Source organism: Anabrus simplex, chromosome 6 (assembly GCF_040414725.1).
Source record: "Anabrus simplex isolate iqAnaSimp1 chromosome 6, ASM4041472v1, whole genome shotgun sequence".
In the NCBI taxonomy this organism is placed as follows: Eukaryota; Metazoa; Arthropoda; class Insecta; order Orthoptera; family Tettigoniidae; genus Anabrus; species Anabrus simplex.
Genome location: NC_090270.1, coordinates 257,474,576 through 257,501,665, shown reverse-complemented (window position 1 = coordinate 257,501,665; position 27,090 = coordinate 257,474,576). Strand labels below are relative to the sequence as shown.

The following is a 27,090-nucleotide window of genomic DNA, read 5'->3' as shown; positions in this document are numbered from 1 at the left end:
GTAGTGCGCAGAAATGTGCATTGGTCGAAATCCACAAAAAGTAGACAGACTGAGTGATGTGGGTATTGTTAAAAACTTAGTATATGTCTTGCATTGTGACGCACATGACTCATTTGGTTTTTTAAATTTATGTCCAGAACTGTCCTCTGCAGAGATAAAATATCTTGCTCAAGCAGATGGCCAACTGATATCATCCGGATTGAGAAATATAAGCACTTCTTGATTCAGAAGTGAAGACTTTCTGCTCTTGCCGGAGCTAGATGGACTTACACCAAATTTTACACTCAACGCAGAAACAACTTGCCGTTTCTTCCGCAGAATCACTTGTAAAGCGTGCTCCAAATGCTTTACAGCTTTCCCTAATGTTTGTTTGCATTTATAACCAGACGTTGGCGTACTCAGTTCCGCAATCGATTTTGATGGTTTTGTTGGACTTGTAGAACAGGAAGTAACTGTTGATAAGCCCTGAAGTATTTTCTGAGCTCTGTGTTTCTTCACCGATTCTCGTACCTGCTGGCAGCGTACGTATAACTGGGCAGGTGTCATCTATTTTTATTGTATTGGATAGATTCCACTCACCCTAACACACACAAAAAAGCGGCATAATACAGTATGATATACAGAGCTTTCAATATACCCCTATCTCAGGAAGAACTAAAAAAAGAACTAAACCTAATTCACGAAATAACAAAGCAAAATGGATACATTAGAAACATGATAAATGAAATCATTCACAAAATAAAACATTAACCAAAATTGAAACTAAGTAGATACAATAAACCTAAAGACTACGCACTTTTTACTTTTAACAACACCCACATCCACCCCATAACTAATGTTTTCAAAAAACACAATTTAAGAATAGCTTACAAAACCACATGTAATAATACTATCTTACATAACACTAAATCCATTAATGAAAACAATGAATACAGTCACTCAGGAGTATACCACATAAAATGCAACAGTTGTGAAGCCAGCTACATCGGACGTATCGGTAGAAGTTTTTCTATTTGCTACAACAAACATATCAACTCCATAAAACACAATCATTTTTCATCCATAGGACAACACGTCGAGGATTATAAGCTTAAATTCCCTAATACCGAGAATGATATGGAAATTTTAAATATGAACCGCACAGGTCCATTGCTCAGTATAATGGAAGATTTCTACATCAGTATGGACCAGAGTGCTAATCCTAACTTCAACCTAAACAAAACCACAGATAAAGCAAACATTCTTTTTAACACAGCCATTCCTATTCTAAAAGATACATATCTAAAAAGAACCAGCAGATATAAATCCACACACACAAACAAACCCTCACAAGACACACCCCAATCCACCCCACCCCCTCCATAAGCTGCTTCCCCCTCCCCACTTCCTCTCCATCTTAATGCTACAACAGCCACACGACGTACACTAAACAGTGTGCAGCACACTTCTGTCCATACTCAATGACATATCAAGTTCGCATGTAAGTAACACGCACATGATAGTTGACAACACATTCAATAGGCACTCTCTATTAGTTAATCTAATTTCTGCCTTTCTTTTTCTTCTTTCATAGATCATTTGACTTCACCCGAGTGGAACACAAGTATGAAGAGGGAAGCACTCGCACTTACTTTTATTGATATCAATATTTCATATACTGCAACTTATATCTCAACAAGAAGTCTTAGTAAAAACAAGCTTGTTTAGCAACAGAATAATGGACTGAGGATGAGCATAAGTACCCATAAAGCAAAAACAGGACCCCATATACTACTGAACATAATGTTCTTCCACATATTTGCGGCCCAACAATGCACTTTTGTATTCACCTGTACAACCGTTGGATGTAATGTTGGCATTACAGCACAAGATATTTAAAATTGACACAACGATGTCAGAAACTCTTTAGACTTTAAGAACATTAAGTCCTTAATTAGGGATAGTGTAATGGTACACATCATATCCCACACATGCTCAATAGGAGAAGAGTCCAGAGTTCATGCTGGCCATGGAAGTTGCTGCACGTCTTGCAGAGCACGTTGAGTTTCACGCACAGTGTGTGGGCGAGCATTATCCTGTTGGAGCTACACATCACCTTCCTTTTGCAAGAACAGCAAAAGAACGGGTCTTACAACATTCTGCACGTACCGAACGCTGGTCAGTGTTCCCTCCCCAAACACCAAAGGTGAAGTAGAGTTGCAGCTTATCGCACCTAAGACCATAAGGCCTGGGGTGGGACCAGTGTGTCTTGGACGAATGCACTCTACGAGACAGCGCTCACCAGGTCTACGTCGTACGCACAAACAACCACCACTTGCATGTAGGCGAAATCTGCTTTCATCGATGAAGATCACAGTCTGCCATTCCATCTTCCCAGTGACCCTCTGACAGCACCAGTCAAGCCGTTGCGTGAGTGGAAGATGGGCTAGAGGTGTGCGTGCCCGTAGTCCCACTGCCAGTAACTGGTTGGCAACAGTTCAGTGTTGACACTTCTGGGTTCACAAACCCTCTTATCTGTGCTGTGGTAACTGTACGATCTGCCACTGCTGCCCTTACAATACAATGATCTTGGCGGACATCTGTGTTGTGTGGATGTTCAGAACCTCGTTTATGGTTGTGAGAATGTTCATGTGACCATTGCAACCAGCATCGTTCCACAACTGACGCAGCACATTGAACTTGTGTGGCAATTCTCGGAAAGGACCATCCCGCCACTTGGAAGGCCACAATTTGACCCCTGTCAAACTCACTCATTTGGCTGTAGGAAGCACGAGTGCGCCTCTATGGCATGGTGCCCGCTTGCTTCACACGTTTACGTCACACTGAGCCTTATGGCTGTAAACATTCCCCATTAAAGGGTACTTGCAAATGGTGCTCTGTCAGCTATGCCACTACCCTATCTTACAATAAATAAACTTGATATTGCCACCTATTCAATACAATTTTAATGCTGTTATTCAATTACAACATATTAAATTTCAGAGCACTAGTTTCAACACGTACTTGCATCATCTTCAGCTTTTTCGGAAAATAGGCAACCTTAAAATTCATGACATGTCTTAAAATGTTTGGCATGAAATCCCATTAAATCTATAATTAAAACCTTAACTCATTAAAAACTATTATGACAAGTAAAAGACTTGCAAGTCAGTCGTATGATAAAAGTTCATTGGTTAAATGATATTCTTATGAACAAGCAGTTGTGGAGTCCTTAAATTTGTTGAGCGATTGATAAAATGTTGTGTTCCAATTCACTGCAACTTGTATACTGCAGAACTATCTCGAAAAACGTGAAGGTTGGTCATATGGAATTTTCTGGATAAAATCTTCTATGTCTTAGGCCTATGAGGTGGAAACATTAAAGTAGTTTCTTGTGATGTTTGTGAAACCAATGTTTCCTGGTTCAATGCAAAACCTGTAAATATATTAAAACGCGGTTAACGATCCAATGTTGAGTGTGTTGTGGCTCTAATCAGCAAAATGAAGAAGTAATTCTATGTAGGACTCACCTCAAACTGCCGTGTGACAGTGCCATTACTGGCCGCGCTAAATGATCAATGAAAGTTCTGAGCAGGTTTGCATGATCGGACGTAGCTAAAGAGGGGAAGTAGGGGTGGGTTGAGATGATGTATGTGGGTCGCGCGTGTGGAGGGAGTCTGGTGGGCGTGGACTGCAGAACGAATATCGGGAAAACTTATTGTGTATTATACGTAAAATTAAATTCTTGTTTGGGATTTGAACATTTTTAAAAAATGTTATCAGGAAATCGAAGAGCACTTTTGGAGTTTCAGATATATCATTAAGATTGAGGTTAGCGTTAAAATATTGGTCTATATGAATGTAACATAATTCAGTAGCGTCCAGCAATGGTCCCTTGGTCAAAATCTCTAATATTTATATATCTTGTTCCAAGTTTGTAAAATTATGTCTTAGCTCATGGATATGTTGTCCCACAGCAGAGAATCTATTATATTTTACTGCATTAACGTGTTCGGCATATCTTATCTTAAAGTTGCGCCCAGTTTGCCCTAGGTAGGCGCTGCCACAGTCATTGCATTGGAACCTGTAAACACCTGACCTAAGATAAGGGTTAGATTTATTTACAGTAGCTGCATTGTGTAAAACTTCGGTACTTTTGTTATCTGTGCGAAAAGATATCTTTACATTATTCTTTTTGAATATATTAGTGACTCTGTGAATGTTGTTATTAAATGTAAAAGTCTACGAGGCTGAAATATGTAGCTCTTTTGTGAGCTTGTGGGTGTACTGAATCTTGTCTTATAGTGACGCTAGTCTGTGTTGGTTTCCTGTAGATGTTGAAGGAAAAAGTAGGAGGCTGTCTCTTAATAGTTAGATCTAAAAAGTTAATTGATCCCTTCTTTTCAGATTCCAAGGTAAACTTGATGTGCGGATCTATGTCATTGAGTTTACTTAAGGTGGTCTTTGCATCTATTATCCGCTCATCTAGAATTACGAATACATCATCTACGTACCTAGACCAGTAGTGTATGTTACCGAACATGTTCCCGTTATCTATCGCGGAATCCTCTAAAAAATCCAAATAAATTTCTGCTAAAATACCCGAGGCCGGAGACCCCATTGATAGCCCATTTTGTTTATAAATTATACTATCAAAGATAAAGTAATTATTATTAATGAACAACCTTAATCAATTCATGAAGTCCTGTATCTCTAGTACGCTTAGGTGACTGTAAGTTTTTAAATTGTTATGAATGATCAGTATTATCTTACTGGTATTAACACTTGGAAACATGTTAACAACATCGAACGAATGTATTGTGTGGTAGGGTCGTAGTTCGAAGTCATTCAACTTGTTAACTAATTCAATAATATTCTTAATTGATTTATTAGCCCTAAATTTATAATGTTGTTTGAGGAATTTCTGAATAAACTGTGCTACTTTGTAAAAAGGACTTGGTCTATAGTTTATTATTGGTCTAATGGGGACTCCGGCCTTATGGATTTTTGGAAGTGCTTTAGCTGTTGGAAGCCCCGGGTTCATGTTAATCAATTTGGTCTTTTCTTGTTCCGTAAAGAGAAAAACCGCTTTCTTTAATGTTTGTTTTAATTGTTTTTGAAGTATCTGTGTTGGATCTTTCTTGGACACTGTGAAGGTCTTATCATCGAAAAATATTTTGGTTTTTTGAATGTAATCGGCCTTATGCATAATTACTGTCGTATTACCTTTATCCGCTTTGGTTACGATAAGTTCTTCGTCTTCAGTCTTCTTCTTAAGGTTTATGATGGGTTTTCTTTCAGTAAAAGAAACTTCTGCCGTTACGCCAGTTCTATTATTGTTTGCAAAAAAAAATTTTTTTGGTAATTGTCTTTTTACATCTGTCCTAACATCATCCTGCAAATCTTGTGGCATTTTACGAATTGCGACTTCAGATTCTGTTACTAATTTAGAGGCTATATTGGCCAAATTAACATTAGGCCAATTGTGTTTGAGCCCTTTAGAAAGAATACTCTTTTCCACCTCATTTAAATCAATTGTAGACAAGTTGACTATTGGAGTATGGAATTGATCCATTGATCCGTCTTTGGGATTATGCCTAGGTTTTATAGAGGAAGGGTAGCTGGCTACTACTTCGTTATGCAAGATGTTAAGTTTTTTCTCTAATGTTGTCTGTATGATATTAAGAAAATTGGTAAGTTTGTCTTGAACCTGAGCTTGGAAGAGGTTTCATTGAGCTTTCGTAAGTGAACTCGTGGCCTTGAGGTGAGCCTCATACAATTTCTGGTTTAAATAGGATTTTTTCTTATGAAGAAACTTTAATTCATTCTTTAGCCATAACTTTTTAGTTTTTAAATGAACATGACTTTGATGTTTTAGAACCTTATGTTTTCTGAAAACACTTCTCAGAAATTTAAGGGTCAAATTCTGTGAAATACAATGTTTTATAAATTTTATATCTTTGCCTATTTTTCCAACTTTGACTCTTAAGCCCATATATTGGTAGGCTACGGTTTTTGCTTGGTGAGCTGCTTCAGTTAACGTAAGAAATAGGCAAAGATATAAATATAAGATATAAATTAGATCTAAATTACTAACAGAATCTGAAGTCGCAATTCGTAAAATGCCACAAGATTTGCAGGATGATGACAGGACAGATGTAAAAAGACAATTACCAAAAAAAATTTTTAATGCAAACAATAATAGAACTGGCGTTACGGCAGAGGTTTCTTTTACTGAAAGAAAACACATCATAAACCTTAAGAAGAAGATTCAAGACGAAGAACTTATCGTAACCAACGCGGGTAAAGGTAATACGACAGTAATTATGCATAAGGCCGATTACATTCAAAAAACCAAAATATTTTTCGATGATAAGACCTTCACAGTGTCCAAGAAAGATCCAACACAGATACTTCAAAAACAATTAAAACAAACATTAAAGAAAGCGGTTTTTCTCTTTACGGAACACGAAAAGACCAAATTGATTAACACGAACCCGGGGCTTCCAACAGCTAAAGCACTTCCAAAAATCCATAAGGCCGGAGTCCCCATTAGACCAATAATAAACTATAGACCAAGTCCTTTTTACAAAGTAGCACAGTTTATTCAGAAATTCCTCAAACAACATCATAAATTTAGGGCTAATAAATCAATTAAGAATACTATTGAATTAGTTAACAAGTTGAATGACTTCGAACTACGACCCTACCACACAATACATTCGTTCGATGTGGTTAACATGTTTCCAAGTGTTAATACCAGTAAGATAATACTGATCATTCATAACAATTTAAAAACTTACAGTCACCTAAGCGTACTAGAGATACAGGACTTCATGAATTGATTAAGGTTGTTCATTAATAATAATTACTTTATCTTTGATAGTATAATTTATAAACAAAATGGGCTATCAATGGGGTCTCCGGCCTCGGGTATTTTAGCAGAAATTTATTTGGATTTTTTTAGAGGATTCCGCGATAGATAATGGAAACACGTTCGGTAACATACACCATTGGTCTAGGTACGTAGATGTATTCGTAATTCTAGATGAGCGGATAATAGATGCAAAGACCACCTTAAGTAAACTCAATGACATAGATCCGCACATCAAGTTTACCTTGGAATCTGAAAAGAAGGGATCAATTAACTTTTTAGATCTAACTATTAAGGGACAGCCTCCTGCTTTTTCCTTCAACATCTACAGGAAACCAACACAGACTAGCGTCACTATAATACAAGATTCAGTACACCCACAAGCTCACAAAAGAGCTACGTATTTCAGCCTCGTAGACTTTTACATTTAATAACAACATACACAGAATCACTAATATATTCAAAAAGAATAATGTAAAGATATCTTTTCGCACAGATAACAAAAGTACCGAAGTTTTACACAATGCAGCTACTGTAAATAAATCTAACCCTTATCTTAGGTCAGGTGTTTATAGGTTCCAATGCAATGACTGTGGCAGCGCCTACCTAGGGCAAACTGGGCGCAACTTTAAGATAAGGTATGCCGAACACGTTAATGCAGTAAAATATAATAGATTCTCCGCTGTGGGACAACATATCCATGAGCTAAGACATAATTTTACAAACTTGGAACAAGATATATAAATATTAGAGACTTTCAGCAAGGGACCATTGCTGGACGCTACTGAATTATGTTACATTCATATAGACCAATATTTTAACGCTAACCTCAATCTTAATGATATATCTGAAACTCCAAAAGTGCTCTTCGATTTCCTGATAACATTTTTAAAAAATGTTCAAATCCCAAACAAGAATTTAATTTTACGTATAATACACAATAAGTTTTCCCGATATTCGTTCCGCAGTCCACGCCCACCAGACTCCCTCCACACGCGCGACCCACATACATCATCTCAACCCACCCCTACTTCCCCTCTTTAGCTACGTCCGATCATGCAGACCTGCTCATAACTTTCATTGTTCATTGAGCGTGGCCAGTAATAGCATTGTCTCACGACAGTTTGAGGTGAGTCCTACGTACAATTACTTCATCATTTTGCTGATTAGAGCCACAAAACACTCAACATTGGATCGTTAACCACGTTTTAATATATTTACAGGTTCTGCATTGAACCAGAAAACATTGGTTTCACAAACATCACAAGAAACTACTTTAATGTTTCCACCTCATAGACCTAAGACATAGAAGATTTTATCCAGAAAATTCCATATGACCAACCTTCACGTTTTTCGAGATAGTTCTGCAGTATACAAGTTGCAGTGAAATGGAACACAATATTTTATCAATCGTTCAACAAATTTAAGGACTCCACAACTGCTTGTTCATAAGAATATCATTTAACCAATGAACTTTTATCATACGACTGACTAGCAAGTCTTTTACTTGTCATAATAGTTTTTAATGAGTTAAGGTTTTAATTATAGATTTAATGGGATTTCATGCCAAACATTTTAAGACATGTCATGAATTTTAAGGTTGCCTATTTTCCGAAAAAGCTGAAGATGACGCAAGTACGCGTTGAAACTAGTCCTGTGAAATTTAATATGTTGTAATTGAATAACAGCATTAAAATTGTATTGAATAGGTGGAAATATCAATTTTTTTAATTGTAATTCTTGGTTCAATACGGAAAAATGAAATTTTTTACGTTAACTACCCTATCTGTTGGCGGACAACGTTGAAACCATTATCTACTACCCCCAGGAGTATCTGCCATCATTGGATCAAAATCAATGTCGTCTTTCCAGGTGTACTAATACGTTTTATGCTGTGAGTAAATGCGGTATATAGGCCTTAAGGTCTTGTGTTAACCATTTGCCATTATGTAAGACCATTATATTGGTATTATAAATTATGTTTGCCATACAAAAAACGTGAGTGTCTCTCACATTGGATTCCCCTTACATTTTGCAGCTGTAAAAAGAAAAAAGAAAGAAGTTTTCTTAATATACGAGTTCATACAGTTTATTTTCCCTGACAATGCTGTAATGGCATTATGATTTCACTAAAGTTTCTCAATTTTTTGATGCCCATATGTCCTGTTTTCTCTGAATGTTGTTTTTTACTTGACAGTTACGGTCACCAGAGGATGCTACCAATGCATTGCAGCTTGATGGTGTGGAGTTCAAGGGACACAAACTGGTAATAAACCGCCCTCGTGACTACAAACCTCTTGAAGAAGAGGAAGGAACTAAACCGCTGCCTGTTGTACCTCACAGGAGGAAGATATGGAAAGCAAGTAAATTGAAGAGAAGGAATCCCGAGCTATTTGAGAATGGTCCTGGATATGTTAGAGGTAATTATAATCATCCAGTAAGTTGTTCACGAATACATATAATTTTGATATGAATGTTTCCATGCCCCAATTTGCCTCTGGAACGTAGTTCTGTATGAAGTTGATGGATTACTGATCAAGTTTGCCATGCAGTTCAGACTGTGGAGCTGCGAGCTTAGATTTGAAAGATGGCGGGTTCAATAGCTCTGAAGATGGTTTTCCATGGTTTCCCATTTTCACACTAGGCAAAGCTGTACCTTAACACATTCACTACCTGTTACTGTACGTGCATGAACGTGTTACTGTATGGGAGATTTAAATAGACAGCCCAGCCATTTAAATGCCATGCTGTTTAAATCCCCTGTACATCATTGGATATTCTTGGTCACGTCCCCTTGGTACTAAACTTAGAAATCTGAAATTTTGTACAAACCTTCACGTCTGTACACAACAGTGTTAAGTGAAGTGGTGAGTTGCAGCACTAATCACTTAATTGGCATATATGATTTTTTGCACATGTTTTTAAAAATTCTTGAAAATAAACCAATTCACTAAAGGCATACCATCAGTATCCTTATCAATGGAACATTTTGCCCTTAATTAGCTGGGAATGGTTGCAAAGTTAGCCTATATAGTGGATCTTGTGGTGATTACTGAAACTTCTTCCAGGTTTTGCATTTTGTAGGTAGTTTTCAAATTCACTGATTTCAATCACTTTCCCCTTCAACGGGAACGTGGCACATTCATCACACGAGCCATCATTGAGGAACACCTCCAGTATTTCATCCATTTCTAAACTTTCCTTATAGGCCGTAGTTTCTGGTCTGTTTCACAACACAATTGTTAACATTCATAATACAGTAAAATACCAGCATAAAAAAAAAATTTGGGACCTCAGAATTTAATTTCTTATAGTGAAATTACGTTATACTGAAATAAATCATCAAGGGTTATGAACTTCATGTTGTTGGTCCGTATTGAACTGAGATAACGTATAAGTTATGCACAGGAGAGTTTTCCACCTATTCAGTACTAAGTTGAATTTACAATATTATTTACATTACATGGGACTAGTTTCAACCCTACTCGGGGTCATCATCAGCCACATTAAACGTACACAATATTTTGATGAAATCCTAAAACATGTTTCTAAGCAGTAAGAATCTTCTGAATATATAATAATTTACAATAAGAAGTGTGGTTGAATTAGGAAAGGGCTATGGCGCTCAAAATGTTGCAAATGAAAATTAAATATTGCGTGTGACGTAGGTGAGTAATAATTAATACAAGTACACTAAACATGCTAAAAAGTCTGGAATAAAAGTACAAAAGAGGTGCTCTGTGTTGTAAAAAATTTTTGGTATGATTATAGACTCATGGAATTCAGTAGGTCCCTGGTAATACATAACGGTTGTGGACCGAGTGCTATGGTACTAAGAATGAACATAATGTAAACTGACACGTTGTACCGTACCCAGGGGTAAATACCCTCTAGGACGATGCCTCCATTCCTGTATGAACATCCGACTAACTCAGGGTTGGGCAGAGTGTGGGTTGGTTGTCGATTGGGTCAGGATAAAAAGTCGAAGTTCTACACTAAAATATCAAACAATGACAGGAAATGGAGGTATAACACGAATGAGAAACAATCATAGGGGGTAAGATGGATTTATTAACAAATATCCCCGATCAAATCACACGAAAATAAATTGAATCAAGAAAAATAAAAATTTTGTAAAAGAAAAATAAACTCAAAGTGTAAAAATAATTCGAAATTAGAAACGTTAATTGAATAATTGTACAAATTTGCCATTAAAAAGAAAAACAAGTTCAACAAAGAACATTAATATAAATCAAGATTGAGTTTCTTCTTATAGTCCAATGTTTATGTTATATGGCAACAAGTGTACGCAAACACTGCCATGTGTTATTTCCGTATGGAGTTTCACACTATCGCATCCCAACGATACGGTTTCAAATTTAAATTACTCCCGAGAGTCGTCAAACTATTTCCGTAAAATAAAAGTTACATAATAAGAAAAATTACGACGAAAAGAAAAATAATTAAGACGCATCGGACGCTATGTAAGGTATGCAAAATACTAGGGGCAAATCCTACACTATATTTACAGCAATTCAAATAATCAAACTAAACATATATATACATCGGATATCGAGTAAAGTCTTAAATGCTACACTGCTTCTAATGTGAATCCCGGTTCACTACAAAAGATCTAGACAGAACTAGATAAACCAACAATACTTCAGCACTCGGGCTGTTCCCTTTAAAAAACAACGAGACAGGGTATACAATCATAAATAATAAGGTAAAACCATCCTGTAAGAGAAAAACATATAAATAATCCTTGATATCATGAAGAAAGCAATGGGCAACATTGCCTCCTTCTGCTGCGTTTGAGCGCTCAACAGCGCGGTCATCCGTCATGTACTTCCGGGTAGATTACGAGCTGTAAAGAAATATAGAACTCCACTACGCTAAAGATTGGATTTTGTCTCCCGTGGCCGCCGCAAGGAAATACTGTCTCTTTCACACATGCCGATAACACAGGCCAGGAATCTGCTTGCCATGAGATAACGCCCATCATCAACTACACGGAAACTCCCGTATATTCATTGCTTCTTAGCATGCTTGGGCCATTTAACAACATCAGACTCAATAGTCTGGAATTAACACTGTCCATTCTGATCACAATATACACTCAGAAGACACTAAGCAGGCACACACATCTGCATAATACTCTATCTTGTCAGGCATACCATCAGCCTGCACCAATACATTATAATTCAGCATGCAATTATTATCTCATTATTCCTCATGAATCCCACTGGCCTTTCCACATAATGAGACGCAGTTCGAGTCCTTGGCAGACCATCAGGCAAACAGAATCCAACTTAACTTCAAAGATCTTAATTTAACAACGACGTTCTGCAGCCCCTTCTGGCAGCTTCTGTAAAACCATGCATCATGCAAAATAGCTATACCTGTCTCTCTGAATAACCGAAATAAAATGAATTGATACGTGTTTGACGTAATATAAAAATGAACCTGTCGATCTAGCCCTTCTAGCCTATATATTTAAGGAAAACTCGGAATATCCTACACTAAGTACTATATTTACAACAATAACTGATCCTATCAATCCCTCATTTTCCCAAACATCTACTCATAAATCAAAATGAAAATAAAATAAACATGCATTAATCTCGTATCCGAATCTATCATAGTAACAAAATTAAACCAACACATGCCGTCAAGCTTACTTTATATGAAAATTAAAATTCTATCTACCCTGCCCTAGTACCTTAACATAACTTACATATCATGCGGTAAATCATACATGCGTCTTACTTTACATTCTACGTGACTCTCGGGAAACCAGGATAGCAGCTTACATCCCCACTGCTTTTGTGTTTACTCCATGTTAATCACAGCATTAACATGTGGGAATGCACTTCCTTCCTCTGCAGGTGTATCCATCATCTTGCTGGAAAACAATTCACTGGAACACAGAAGACTATTATTGATAACCTCTTCACTGCTTAATGCTGCGAGCCGAGATACCCTTTCTTTTACCAGATCAGCTAACACACTGATTCACATATATATAACACACTTCACTTAAAGGGTAAAAACACAGTTTTTAAAGCAGCCCACGGTTCGGTACGGAAGTTCCACGCGAATACGCGCCCGTCGCGAAATAGTAGAACAATAGCACGTTTCCACCACACTTGTTACTCAGCGGTTACTGAACACCGTCTTTATCACTTGAAAGTAAACTCTGCCAAAATTGTACTATTTCATTTACTGAAGTACAGTAAATATTGCGACTGCACAATTTACAGTATCAATGATAACCAGTTACTATTACTGAAATAATGCCAGTCACAAAGTTAATACATCCGCACTGTGCAAACTTTTACTACAGAGTGACGCTCTCCAGAGCTAAGGGTTACTGAGGAGGCTTCGGTGACGCCAATAATGTTGGGGTTCCCGGGTGTCTGAACCAACCACCAATCAGAGAGTTCGTCATGTATGATGACATAATACTTATTGTAATATATTTACAAAACACAGCTCAAACACTAGCAAATCTCTTCCACCAATTTCTATAATACATTTCCAAATATATCTGACTTCAGAAACTGTGGAAAAACCGATCTCTTACAGAAACTGACTTTATCCACAGAGCACGTTGGTCATCCTGGAATTAATATTTGGCGCGGTGTAGCCTCCAGGTTTGCCAAATCCCTAAGTTCCCATTGGCTGAAATATCTTGCTTGGTCAGCATCTAATACACGTGTCGATCCTTGCCAACGCTTGGGTACGCTATCTTTTCTCACGGTCATACGGAAATATGAAGCAACATCCAGCGAACCACTGTCTTGCTCAACATCCGGTATCAACTACCTTAGGGTACGATGCTTTCACATATTAGACTGTAACTTTTCTGAATAAATTTCATATGTTTGGTCAAATAATATTCCAATTATTATTATGGGCCGGGAGGATACGGCTCAACGTATATGGAAATAAACAATTATGTACAATGTCTGAGTAAAAAAATGTGGAGTTGATACTCTAGAAGAAGAGTCGACTATACACTGTATCAGCTTAAGCGGAGAATTTGGCACTTGGTGTATTAAGTAACCAAGCCGTGTTGATGGGCTGCACGGTTGATTGTTGAAGTTGTGCAGAATGTGAAGTTTTGAATTCTTGTTGAGAAGAAAGTAGACACTGCGCGTGGTGATATTAATTGGTGGAATTCTCAATTCATAGCGGAAAACAAATTGGACCTATTAAAATTGAGAAAAGCCAGTAAAAAGCAAAGTACGTGGAAAGAGGAAAAGATTACCACAAAGTGAATGGACACTCACCTCGTGCTGCGGTGTGTGTAGCTTAGCTGATAGTGTGTGACTGGTGGCGGAAGGAGAAATATATGCGGGAAGGAGGGCAGGCCCATGTGGATTGGGTAGAGTGGAGGTGGCTTGGGAGGTGATGGGGTGGGGGTGGTGTTTGGAAGGGGGAGGAGGAGGGAATTTAAGGCTGTGCTGAAGGGTGTGGGAGAAAGGGTAAATGTTTTGGAAAAAGTACCCTTAATTAAACTTAGAATTGAGTTCTGGTTGGCTGAATTATCGTTTCTGAGAAAAGTGATAAATAAGTCGAAAAGTATGTTGGGTTTCTCTGAGATTTCATTAAGATTGTAATTGGCGTTAAAATATTGTTCTAGGTGTATGAAGTAATTTTCCATTATATTGAGTAAAGGACCCTTATCTGCTACTTCAAGGATGTCCTTGTTCTGTTTGATATTGGTAAAGTTATGGTTACAATCTTGCACGTGTTGACCGATAGCTGAAAACTTATTGTATTTTATTGCGTTAGTGTGCTCATGGTACCTTATGTTGAAGTTTCTTCTGGTCTGCCCAATGTAGGAGTTTTCACAGGTATTGCATTTGATCCTATAAACTCCTGATTTTTAAAAAGCTGTTGGTCTTGTTGGTATGTGAAGTATTGTGTAAAACGTTCATATTCTTATTGTTGGTTTTGAAGGCTATTTTAATGCCTTGTTTCTTAAAGATATTGGTTAACGTTTAAATATCATTGTTGAACATGAAGGTGGAAAATGTTAGAGGTTTAGTTATTTCTTTTTTGAGGGTAGTTTTAGGGTGATATTTGTGTTTATTGATTATCCTTTCTATAAAATTATTGCTGAAGCCGTTGAATTTTGCAATTCCGCGGATTGTGTTTAGTTCATTCTTTAGATCTTTTTTGGACATAGGTATGTTAAAAGCTCAATGAACTAGGTTATTGTATGTAGCGCGTTTGTGGGACTGGGGGTGCATTGAATCTTGGCGAATGGTGGAGGCTGTTTGAGTACGTTTTCTGAATACACTGACTGACAGAGCAAATGCAACACCAAGAAGGAGTGGTCAGAACTTTATGCCAATTGCAGGGTAGACTGACGTCACTGAGGTATGCTCATGATGTGAAATGCGCCGCTGTGCTGCGCACGTAGCGAACGATAAATGGGACACGGCGTTGGCGAATGGCCCACTTCATACCGTGATTTCTCAGCCGACAGTCATTGTAGAACGTGTTGTCGTGTGCCACAGGACACGTGTGTAGCTAAGAATGCCAGGCTGCCGTCAACGGAGGCATTTCCAGCAGACAGACGACTTTACGAGGGGTATGGTGATCGGGCTGAGAAGGGCAGGTTGGTCGCTTCGTCAAATCGCAGCCGATACCCATAGGGATGTGTCAACGGTGCAGCGCCTGTGGCGAAGATGGTTGGCGCAGGGACATGTGGCACGTGCGAGGGGTCCAGGCACAGCCCGAGTGACGTCAGCACGCGAGGATCGGCGCATCCGCCGCCAAGCGGTGGCAGCCCCGCACGCCACGTCAACCGCCATTCTTCAGCATGTGCAAGACACCCTGGCTGTTCCAATATCGACCAGAACAATTTCCCGTCGATTGGTTGAAGGAGGCCTGCACTCCCGGCGTCCGCTCAGAAGACTACCATTGACTCCACAGCATAGACGTGCACGTCTGGCATGGTGCCGGGCTAGAGCGACTTGGATGAGGGAATGGCGGAACGTCGTGTTCTCTGATGAGTCACGCTTCTGTTCTGTCAGTGATAGTCACCGCAGACGAGTGTGGCGTCGGCGTGGAGAAAGGTCAAATCCGGCAGTAACTGTGGAGCGCCCTACCGCTAGACAACGCGGCATCATGGTTTGGGGCGCTATTGAGTACGATTCCACGTCACCTCTAGTGCGTATTCAAGGCACGTTAAATGCCCACCGCTACGTGCAGCATGTGCTGCGGCCGGTGGCACTCCCGTACCTTCAGGGGCTGCCCAATGCTCTGTTTCAGCAGGATAATGCCCGCCCACACACTACTCGCATCTCCCAACAGGCTCTACGAGGTGTACAGATGCTTCTGTGGCCAGCGTACTCTCCGGATCTCTCACCAATCGAACACGTGTGGGATCTCATTGGACGCCGTTTGTAAACTCTGCCCCAGCCTCGTACGGACGACCAACTGTGGCAAATGGTTGACAGAGAATGGAGAACCATCCCTCAGGACACCATCCGCACTCTTATTGACTCTGTACCTCGACGTGTTTCTGCGTGCATCGCCGCTCGCGGTGGTCCTACATCCTACTGAGTCGATGCCGTGCGCATTGTGTAACCTGCATATCGGTTTGAAATAAACATCAATTATTCATCCGTGCCGTCTCTGTTTTTTCCCCAACTTTCATCCCTTTCGAACCACTCCTCCTTGGTGTTGCATTGTCACTGTCAGTCAGTGTATTTTATAACTGAAAAAATCTGAGTTTCTTGTGATAGTTAAATCTAGAAATTTTATTTTTGATTTGATTCGGATTCTAGTGTGAATTTGATATGCGGATCAATATTGTTGAGTCTTAGGAGGGTGATGGAAGCGTTAATTGATTTTTCGTCCATGATTACGAAAACATCGTCAACATATCTGGCCCAGAAGTGAATGTTTTCGAATTCATTGTCAATTTTGGTGTATTCGTGAAAATTAGGTATATTTCTGCCAAGATGCCTGAGGCCGGTGATCCCATTGCCAAACCATCTTGCTGGTATATGACATTGTCAAAAGTGAAAAAGTTATTTTTGACAATTAGTTTTAATACTGTGATATAATCTTGTATCTCTAGTTTGCTTAAGTGGCTGTTTTTGTTTAAATTGTTTTCAATTACCGGAATTAATTTTGATACTTGTATGCTTGGGTACATATTTACAATATTAAAAGAGCGAATCGAGTAATCAGGTTGCATACTGAACTTGTGCAGGTTTTCTAACAACTCTGGTGTGTTTTTAATAGACTTTTTAATATAAAAATTGATAGTGTTTTTCCTTAAACTTTGGATGAATTGTGATATTTTGTATAAGGGGCTTGGTCTATATTTGATACTTGGGTGAATGGGAACGCTGGTCTTGTGTGTTTTGGGGAGAGTTTTAGCAGTGGGGTGACCTGGGTTCATATGTATGAGTTTGTATTTTTCCTGTTCAATAAATAAAAATGAAGTGTTTTTAAGAATTTGTTTAAGTAGTCTTTGAATTTCTTGGGTGGGGCCTTTTTTTATTAAGAAAAGGAGCTATTTGGGAAAAGGTTTTTTGTTTTATTAATATGTTCTTTTTTATCCATAATTACTGTTGCATTGCCTTTGTCAGCTTTGGTTACGATGAGTTCGTTGTCTTTGATTTTCTTTTTGACAACTGTGAGAGAGGATCGCTTTATCATTCGGATGGCCCGGATGGAACCCCATGCTACAGCAGCGCAAATTCGAGCAGCTGTGGCACCCCACGTTACACGACAAACAGTTGGTAATCGTCTGAGTGCAGCTGGCTTACGAGCCCGTGTCCCTGCAGAAGGTGTTCGATTGGCCCCACAACAGCGACGTGTAAGGCTGGCCTGGTGTCGAGGAAGATCAACGTGGGTCGACGAATGGCATAGGGTCGTCTTTAGTGATGAATCGCGCTTCTGTCTTGCCCACAGTGATCGCCGGAATCGTGTGCGCCGACGTACCAGGGAGAGGGGCCGCCCAGATCTTATTGTCAAGAGGCACACAGGGCCAACACCAAGCATTATGGTCTGGGGAGCTATTGGCTTTAATGTGAAATCACAATTAGTGCTTGTTGAGGGCACTATGACTGCTCGACAGTACGTTGATAGGGTACTCAATCCAGTGGTTGTCCCTATGATGGCGAACAGTGCTAATGGGAAGTTTCAACAGGACAGTGCCCGGGTTCTCACTGCACGCGTCTCCAGAGAAGCTCTCCATGACATCACAACCTTAGAATGGCCCGCCAGATCGCCGGACCTTAGTTCTCTTGAGCATGTGTGGGACATGATGGGTCGACAACTGGCCAACCATCCTCAGCCACCCACAACTCTGGAAGAAGTGACCCGTGCAGTGCAGCGAGCATGGGCCACAATTCGTCAGGAAGCAATCCAGGGCCTTATTGACTCCATGCCTCGACGTATTCATCAACGTATTGCAGCTCGTGGTGGGCACATCCTGTATTGATTGTTGTCCAAACTTGCGGTCAGAGGGACCTGAAAGTGTAATCATTGAAGCACAACTGAACACTCGTCCTGCATGTTCAATTGCAGCAATGTACACCACTCCTTCTGGGTGTTGCAATTTCCAATTTCTTCAGTGTACTTTATGAGGATTTCCAGGGGAGTTGTGAAAAAGATGTAGCTGACGAGCTCCTTCATAAAGTAGATGAAGCTAGACGAAGCAGATAGAAGGAATCCATAGACACACTGGACTTTAGACAATCAAGCAGAAAAGCTTGGAGCCTTCTAAAGAAGCTGGAAAGAAAACCTCACAGTCCCCAGCCGAAACCAGAGGTTTCACCTAATCATATTGCCAGTTGCAATGCCAGTTTGTCCAAATCCAAGCCAGACAAATTACACAAAAGGTTTATAAAAAACGAACTGTTTCATTTGAGAAAGCAGTACACTACTTCGTCCAACATTCCTGCTCCTTTTACTGAGCAAGAGCTTTTGCTTGCCCTAAATGAATTGAAAAATGGAAAATCCCTGGGTTTTGATGGTATACACCCAGAATGAAACATTGTGGAAAAAATGTAAGGAACTGACTAGTGCAGTTTTTCTCAAACATACTCCGAACAAGTCAACTCCCCTCAGAATTTAAACGAACTAATATACTAGCTATCTTAAAACCTGGTAAACCTACGGATTCTGTCAAAAGCTATAAACCAGTTGCCTTAATAAGTGTCTGCTTTAAGCTCTTGGAACGGCTTATCTACAATAGAATAAGTCCTCTAATTTTTAAAATCATTCCAATCGAACAGGCTGGTTTTAGACCTCAGCGTAGTTGTGAAGATCAGGTGCTTGTTTATTGATCTAAAAGCTGCATATGATACAGTGTGGAGAGAAGGTATTGTGTATAAGTGTTTAAACTGACAAAGTGTAGTCAAATGTCACAGCTGATTAACAATATGCTCTCAAACAGAATTATCCAGGTAGTCATGCATACAAATCACAGCAAAATTAAGGTACTTAACAATGGTTTACCTCAAGGATCTGTTCTCTCTCCATTACTGTTTAACCTGTATATTGCAGGCATACCTGTCACGAGCTCTCGTCAGTTTGCTCATGCCAGCGATCTGGCAATAATTAGTCAGCATGTGAATGCTAATGTGATAGAGAGAACTTCAAATGCAGACCTGGATGTTTTGTGCACATACTTCAAAACATGAACAGAAACCTGCTTCTTCCATTTAAATAACCGGCAAGCGAATATCACCTTGAAAGTGTCACTTAATGGAAGTCTTCTCCCTCACAGTGCCAACTACAAATATCTTGGAGTTGCTCTCGACCGAACACTATCATACAGGAAACATCTAACCAACCTAGGAACCAAATTAAGGTCACGCAACAACATCATTCACAAACTTGCTTGCTCCACATAGGGAGCTTCTGCATCTACTTTGCGTACTTCCGCTATGGCGCTGGTGCTTACCACAGCTGAGTACTGTTCTTCAGTATGGATCAACAGCTCTCATGCTAAAAAGGTGGACACAGTCCTGAATGAAATAATGCGTGTCATAAGTGGCACAGTAAAATCTGCTCCTCCTTTCTGGTTGCCAGTGCTCAGCCATATAGAACCCCCTAGAATTAGAAGATTGCATAACTTGTTTAGAGAATACAACAAGATATTAACCAGTCCTGATCTCCCCATCCATGAAGATGCTAACGCCAGATTCAGCTGCCTCAAATCAATATCTCCTCCTATTCAAACAGCACAGGAACTTGTTAGGAGGGATTTCAATCCAAAAACTGATTGGCAACAAGAGTGGAACAGCGTAGCTCTGACTCAATGGTGGACATTGTTCAATTATAAGAATCTTCCAGCTGGCTTTGATTTGCCCCGCAAGACATGGGTAGCCCTCAACAGAGTCCGTACTAACGACGGAAGATGTGGTTCAATGATGTTTAAATGGGGTATGAGACCTTCCCCAGCCTGTGACTGTGGTGCAGTTAAACAGACTATCGACCATATTGTCACCGAATGCATTGGAAGGGCATTCGCTGGATCCAGCCAGGACTTTGTGGTGGCTTCTGTTGAGGCCATACAATGGCTAGAGAATTTAGATCTGTTTGAACCCTTTTGCTTGCATGATTATTTTCAATGCTATAATGTGTATATCTTATAATTATGTATATAATAGTTTGTGCTTACTGTTCATGTATATTTAATCTTTGTATTGTTTTGTGTACGTTACCATACGGTAATAATAATAACTCCATGATGAACAGCAACAGAAGTGAAATTATTTGGAAGATGCCCTGTAAAAATTCAATTAGGAAATTTCACCTAGAATCCTTTGAAAATATGAGAGATATGCTACTGAAATCGATATTGAAAATTGGGGCATAGGTATAAGTTTCACCAGGCAAATGCTGGGGCTGTACCTCAATTAAAGCCTCGGCCGCTTCCTTCCCATTCCTAGGCCTTTCCTATCCCATCGTCGCCATAAAACCTGTCTGTGCCAGTGCGAGGTAAAACAAATAGCAAAAAGGAAAAATGGGTATAAGTTACGTTGACACGACTGAGTGAGAGCACTTTGTGGTTATGGCAAGAAGAAGTAAGGTACCATTACATGAATCGATAGATAACTGAAAAAGCACAATCATTACCTGTAAGGCAATATCAAGTTAGAGTGTTTAAGTGAAGAGAGGATAATAAATCTGTGACCGTAGATAAAGGTTTTAGCTCTGCTACCAAATGTGGCAGGTGGGTTATCATTTGTATATTATTATTATTATTTTACATACGAAATATTTTTAAAAATAAAGGATCAGAAGCGACATGTCACAATGTGCTGGGCAACGAGAGGATAACCGTGAATAGAATGGCGGGGGGTATCATATAGCAATAAGTACGAGTAGTTAGGAAAATACAAGGGCACTAGGGGATGAACAAAATACGTTTATTCAAATACAAGACACAAGTTGGGAATAGCACAGCAAAAAAATAGATATTGGTAGATTAGAACACATTTCACAATAGATTTACAAATATCAGTTGCATGAATATGACTTGGATTTTATCCGAATAGAATAAACAAACACAAACATGAAACAACACAGATGTTTCCCAACTAACTGCTGTGCAACAAGTAATAAGAAACATTAGGGAAATAGGAAAAACAATTGAATAGGAGAGTGAACCAAAGAACAACATTTTAAATTACCATTCCAGGAATACCATAAGACTTGGCCTGAATAGAGAATAGTCCGTTGACAAATGACAAGTTCTAGAAAACAGACGACCGGGCGAGTTGGCTGTGCGGTTAGGTGGCGCGCAGCTGTGAGCTTGCATCCGGGAATAGTGGGTTCGAACTCCACTGTCGGCAGCCTTGAAGATGGTTTCCCATTTTCACACCAGGCAAATGCTGAGGCTGTACCTTAAGGCCATGGCCGCTTCCTTCCCACTCCTTGCCCTTTCCTATCCCATTGTCACCATAAGACCTATCTGTGTCGGTGCGACATGAAGCAACTAGGGGGGAAAAAAAACAGACGATATAGCAGAGATGCATTTAGGCCAAATGGAATGAAGTTACTAGTCCAGAAGTTGAGTATAAGAGGTCTTCAAAGTAGAAAAATATTTAAAGCACGGAAGTACGAAAGATTTTCAAGCGTATTGACAAAATAATGTTCATCTTCACATACATTCCAACGGCATATAAGTTAAAGGAATTAGATATCCACCTCTCGCTCATTGATAATGATCGAGTGCAACTACTCGAAAACATAGTCCTGCGATGTTTATAAATGAGAGGGTTGTTTTTTTTTTTTTTTTTTTTTTTTTTTTTTTTTTTTTGCTAGGGGCTTTACGTCGCACCGACACAGATAGGTCTTATGGCGACGATAGGATAGGAAAGGCCTAGGAGTTGGAAGGAAGCGGCCGTGGCCTTAATTAAGGTACAGCCCCAGCATTTGCCTGGTGTGAAAATGGGAAACCACGGAAAACCATCTTCAGGGCTGCCGATAGTGGGATTCGAACCTACTATCTCCCGGATGCAAGCTCACAGCCGCGCGCCTCTACGCGCACGGCCAACTCGCCCGGTAAATGAGAGGTTTACAATATCTTATGGTTGAATAGTAAAGTCCTATATGGAGGTGAAAATTTGCACCAGCATAGCAGAAAGATGTCCCCCTCTCTCCAACAGCTAAAGTACGCCTCGAAGTAGTAGGCAAAAAGTGCTGCTGATATAGGCCAGTTGGAAAGGGGAGGTACAGGGGAAATCATGACACGCGGCACTAGAAACGCCGAGAACGTCCATGAAGAGTGTAAAGTTGATTACGTCATCCAGGTTTGACGCAGGCTGACAGTAGTCCTGTAGCTGTGGCAGTGCGCGGATGTCAAACGTAGGGAAGGAAGGAGCGGAAAATTACGAATGCCTCTGTGGTGAGTTGACCCTGTTACAGGAGCATAATTGATATGTTCTGCATAATTAGTCCAATTCAGTTTTTTGATGTCCTGTTATGCTCAATATGAGCAGCTGATCAAGGCTGAGGAAACCTACTGTCTATGTGGAAAGTAACGAGATACTACCACATTATATTTCCCAAATAGTACATGGTATGACTCTTCGTGTAAGAGAGTTTGAACTTTTTTTCAGAATTTGGAGTTAAAGATTTCCCTCACTCAGATCTCCTGGAGGGGAATACATTAAGAGGGAATACCTATGAAATGAAGAAGGAAGAAAGAAAGAAAGAAAGAAAGAAAGAAAGAAAGAAAGAAAGAAAGAACAGGATTGGAATGTGAAATGTCTGTACGCTATTGCAACCAGGAAAACTAGAAAATGCAAAACAGGAGATGAAAAGAAACAGATTAGATGTACTCGGTTTGTGTGAAATAACAAGGGGAGGAATTGGGAAATTATAAGCTTTTCTACTTATGAGAAGAGAAAAGTGGTGAACACGGAGTAGGAATATTGATAGGACAGAAATTGAAAATAAGAAGGAGAAGGTAAATATATATTGATGGGAGATTGATGATGATCCAGCAGCAGGGTAGCCCAAAAGATGTGGTGTTAACACAGGTATACATGGCAAATAGTGATGAGGAGGTGGAGAAATATTGTGTAAAGGTTGAAGAACTTGTTGAGGAAAAAGGAAATACATGATGTGGTGGTGTTGCCGTCATCATCATCATCTGTACATTTTAAAAACTCGCTAATTTTTGTTACATCAGTTTTCAGAGAACGGCTGAACCGATTGATGTCATACAGCATTCTGACAAACGCTTTTTGTCTGTAAATTTGCAGTGTGTGTTTAAAAGCATAAACATTTCTTGCCATATATTTTTAAATTATTAAGGCCAAATGTAGCATTCTCATTGGTCATGGCGCTTGCCAGTACTTTTAGGCCACCTGAATCATGAATGCGCTGAGCAGGTGGCACGATAGGGGAGGTAGAAAGGGAAAAGCAGACTGTACTTGATTTAAAGTTCTGACAGGAGATAGAGCGCATATACTGTACAGTTAATAGGAGAAGGCAGAAATTCAGTGAATTCCACCATTTATACCAGGAAGTGAAGAAAGACCCATAGAAATTCCACGACTATTTAAGAATAATGCAGACATTTTAATGTCCGACTCCTTGGCTGAATGGTCAGCGTTCCCTTCGGTACAGAGGGTCCTAGATTCGATTCCCAGCTGGGTCGGGGATTTTAATTGCGTGTGATTGATTCTTCTGGCTTGTGAACTGGTTGTTCATGTTTGTCCCAACACTTCTCCTCATATTTACTACCAACCACCGCAGAAACACGCAATAGTGATAACATCCCTCTATACAGGGTTGGCATCCGGAAGGACACATAGCCGTAAAACAGGATCAAATCCACATGTGCGACACAGGTGTAATAAAAAAAAAAAGTGGTAGAAGGAGAAGAAGAATGCTGACATATTAATATTTGCTAAAAGGAATTGAAGGCAGTGTGAAACCACAGAAGTACAACAACTATCATGTCAACCCTATTTCCATTGAACGTATGCAGTAAAAATGTAATATTATTCAATATTTAGTAGCTAAACTCATTTTGGTCGATATCCAACCATTCATTAGCATTGTCCTTGTCACAATTTTTGAAGTTCAGTATGGCATTGAGAACGGTTAAATCTTCGGCTTGCACACATTCCTCTTCATTGTTTTCTCCTGCTTTTGTTCCTTCCGGCCACAATTTTTTTTCTATCCGTTTTTAAAATTTCCTCTTTCAACCTATCCCAAATGTCAGCAGTCATATAAATGCAGTCCTCCATGTACAGTTTTTTTTGTAAAGCTCATAAAATTTTTCTCATCAGACCCTGCTAGCAACAGCCTGCGTAAAAGGTTTTCTCTGTAACCATTTTCCATCTTTTGAATAATGCCATAATCTATTGCCTGTATTAGCACTCTTAACATGTGGCGGTAAGAACTGAACTTCGAAATATTCATCAATAGCATTAAGAACTTCAGCTGAACAATGTGTGGGGAGATAATCTAGGATTAAAGGAACTTTACCCATTTTATGTTCCTTTTGATGGTGCGCTTTAATATTTGGTATCAATTTATTTTCTTTCCAATCCTTGAAAGTATTAGCTGTCATCCAGGAGTTTTTTTGGGAGCTGTATGTCACAGGCAGACATGTAACATTTCAAAAATTCATGGGTGTTTGTTTTACCCCATAATAATGGAAGAGAGTCGGTGCCGTTTGCATTAATGCACACGCAGTCACTCTATCCTTAATAACTTCTTAGACTGGGTCTAACATCGCTCGATGGGAAGCTAAGCATTGTTTGGGGAAAGCACGCCAGTTTAGGCCTGTTTTGTCTGCATTGTAAACATCATCTTGTTCGTAACCTTGTTCAGAAGAAAAAAAGCAGCAAACTTAATTTTGTATAATGATGCAGCGTTCAGATCTCCAGACAGCTTTTCTCCTTAAATTTGAAGTTCTCATATGCTATGCCATGATTTGAAGTTTGTACTGTTTCTGCACATCAGTGGATTACTGAGAAATTTAGTAGATGAAACAGTAACAGTTCTGACAGCAAATTTTTACATTACTTTTTAGGTGTGTGCTTTTTATTTTTTCTGTTTCTAAGGTGTTTTATTTCTTGTTTCTAGGAATACCGCTTCATCCAGCTTACAAGATATTCGTTGGTAACGTGTCTGAACGAGCCAACCAGGTAGGTGTTAGCTAGTAGTAAAATATAAATAGTGCACCATCTCGAGTCCTAGTCTCTTGGCGTCAAAGAAAAATCCATGGTTAGGGTGGGTAGGCATCTCAGGGTTTGTAATAAATAATAGGTGATTTGTTTTTAAAAGTGAATTCAGAGAGGGTTAATCAATGCAACGCTTCCATCCACCCAAGATGAATCTGATAGCCGTCTCTATCGCTTATCATTTGCGGTATCGGTGGTTTATATATTAACACTGCCATAATCATAACTTATACACTATACCAAAATCTATAAACAATAAGTTATATCTTGCTAACTTTCATTTATTCAAGAGATAAATATGATGGATAAATTAAATATATGATTTGCTTGAAGTTTGAAATTATTGACAAAATTGAAATATTATCTTTTAAATTATTTGTTCAATAATATATTTTTTTTTCATAAAAATTGTCACATTATTCATTGAAAAGGGTAGTTAATTCAGCTTGGCTCTAACGTCTCACATGGATCACATTTTACAAGTCTGTGTGGATTGGATTTGTTAAACGAGATTAATTCTTCTTAACAAAAATTGAAGGATATATGGTGAAGAATGTATTGTATCAACACACGACATTCAAATCTTACTCGTTCCGAGACCATACAGACAACCAGTTCATACCACAAAAATCGAGAACATTCTTCACCATATATCCTTCAATAGTTAATCTATATTCAAGACTACAGCCAACAACAAGTAAGAATGTTCCCATTTAACTATCAGTCTAAGAGTTAATAACTACCCCAGTTAGCAAAGACCTATACGGCAATATTCAATTATGAACTTTTTATCACTCCTTCAATAAAATTACGGGGACCGCGAACCCACTTCGTAAATGACGAGATTAATGGTTTAATGGATCCAACTTTATCATCTACATAGCGCAATACTACAGTTTAATATCACAAGTTTTCAACAAGAAAGTTTCAGTGTCATCTTAAGTGGCTACTAAGGTTCATTAACCTTCTCTTCAACATGTAAATCAAGTTGCTTTCAGCCGAATTTCACTCGAACTTTGAAACGGCAACTTTAGCCATAGACCTTCTTGTTATTATGTGTTTAAGGCCTAGTTTGTCTATTTTATAAAATATTTTAAAATTACTAGTGTAATATCATACCAATTTCAACCTTTTCTTCGCAAACATTTTAAATGAAGTTTCATTTGTAAATTATTATTTAAGAACTCATAACAATTTCTCACATTGTATAATACTCATTTCCAATCTTCTCATCTTTATATTTTTTTACCATGACAATCAGGATCCTGATTTTTATCTTTGAAGTATGAGTGTAAAAAGGCTGATGATGCCCTTATGAAGGACGAAACATGTCCCTTCAAATTTTAGTTTAATAGGATGTAAGTCCTAACTTTGGAAGTTCAATTGTATTGAGTAGGTTGATCCTAATAAATTTTCGTAATATCTTAAACTGATGTACATTTCAATATGAAACACACATGAAATTTCAAACATGTAACATACCACTTAGTCTAACAGTTTGTCTCCTTTCTCCCAAGTCTTCCCAGCCCAAACTTTGCAACATTT

The 27,090-nt window shown here is 39.0% G+C and overlaps 1 protein-coding gene across 1 annotated transcript in view; it reads left to right on the top strand.

The window, feature by feature from the left end:
* The window catches only part of LOC136876416 (uncharacterized), a 574,260-nt gene that overhangs the window by 434,422 nt on the left and 112,748 nt on the right, over nt 1-27,090 (top strand). Inside the window, exons 21-22 of the mRNA XM_067150371.2 lie at nt 9,051-9,273; nt 25,448-25,513. Coding sequence (XP_067006472.2) covers nt 9,051-9,273; nt 25,448-25,513 — 289 coding nt within the window. The remainder of the gene's footprint in view (nt 1-9,050; nt 9,274-25,447; nt 25,514-27,090) is intronic.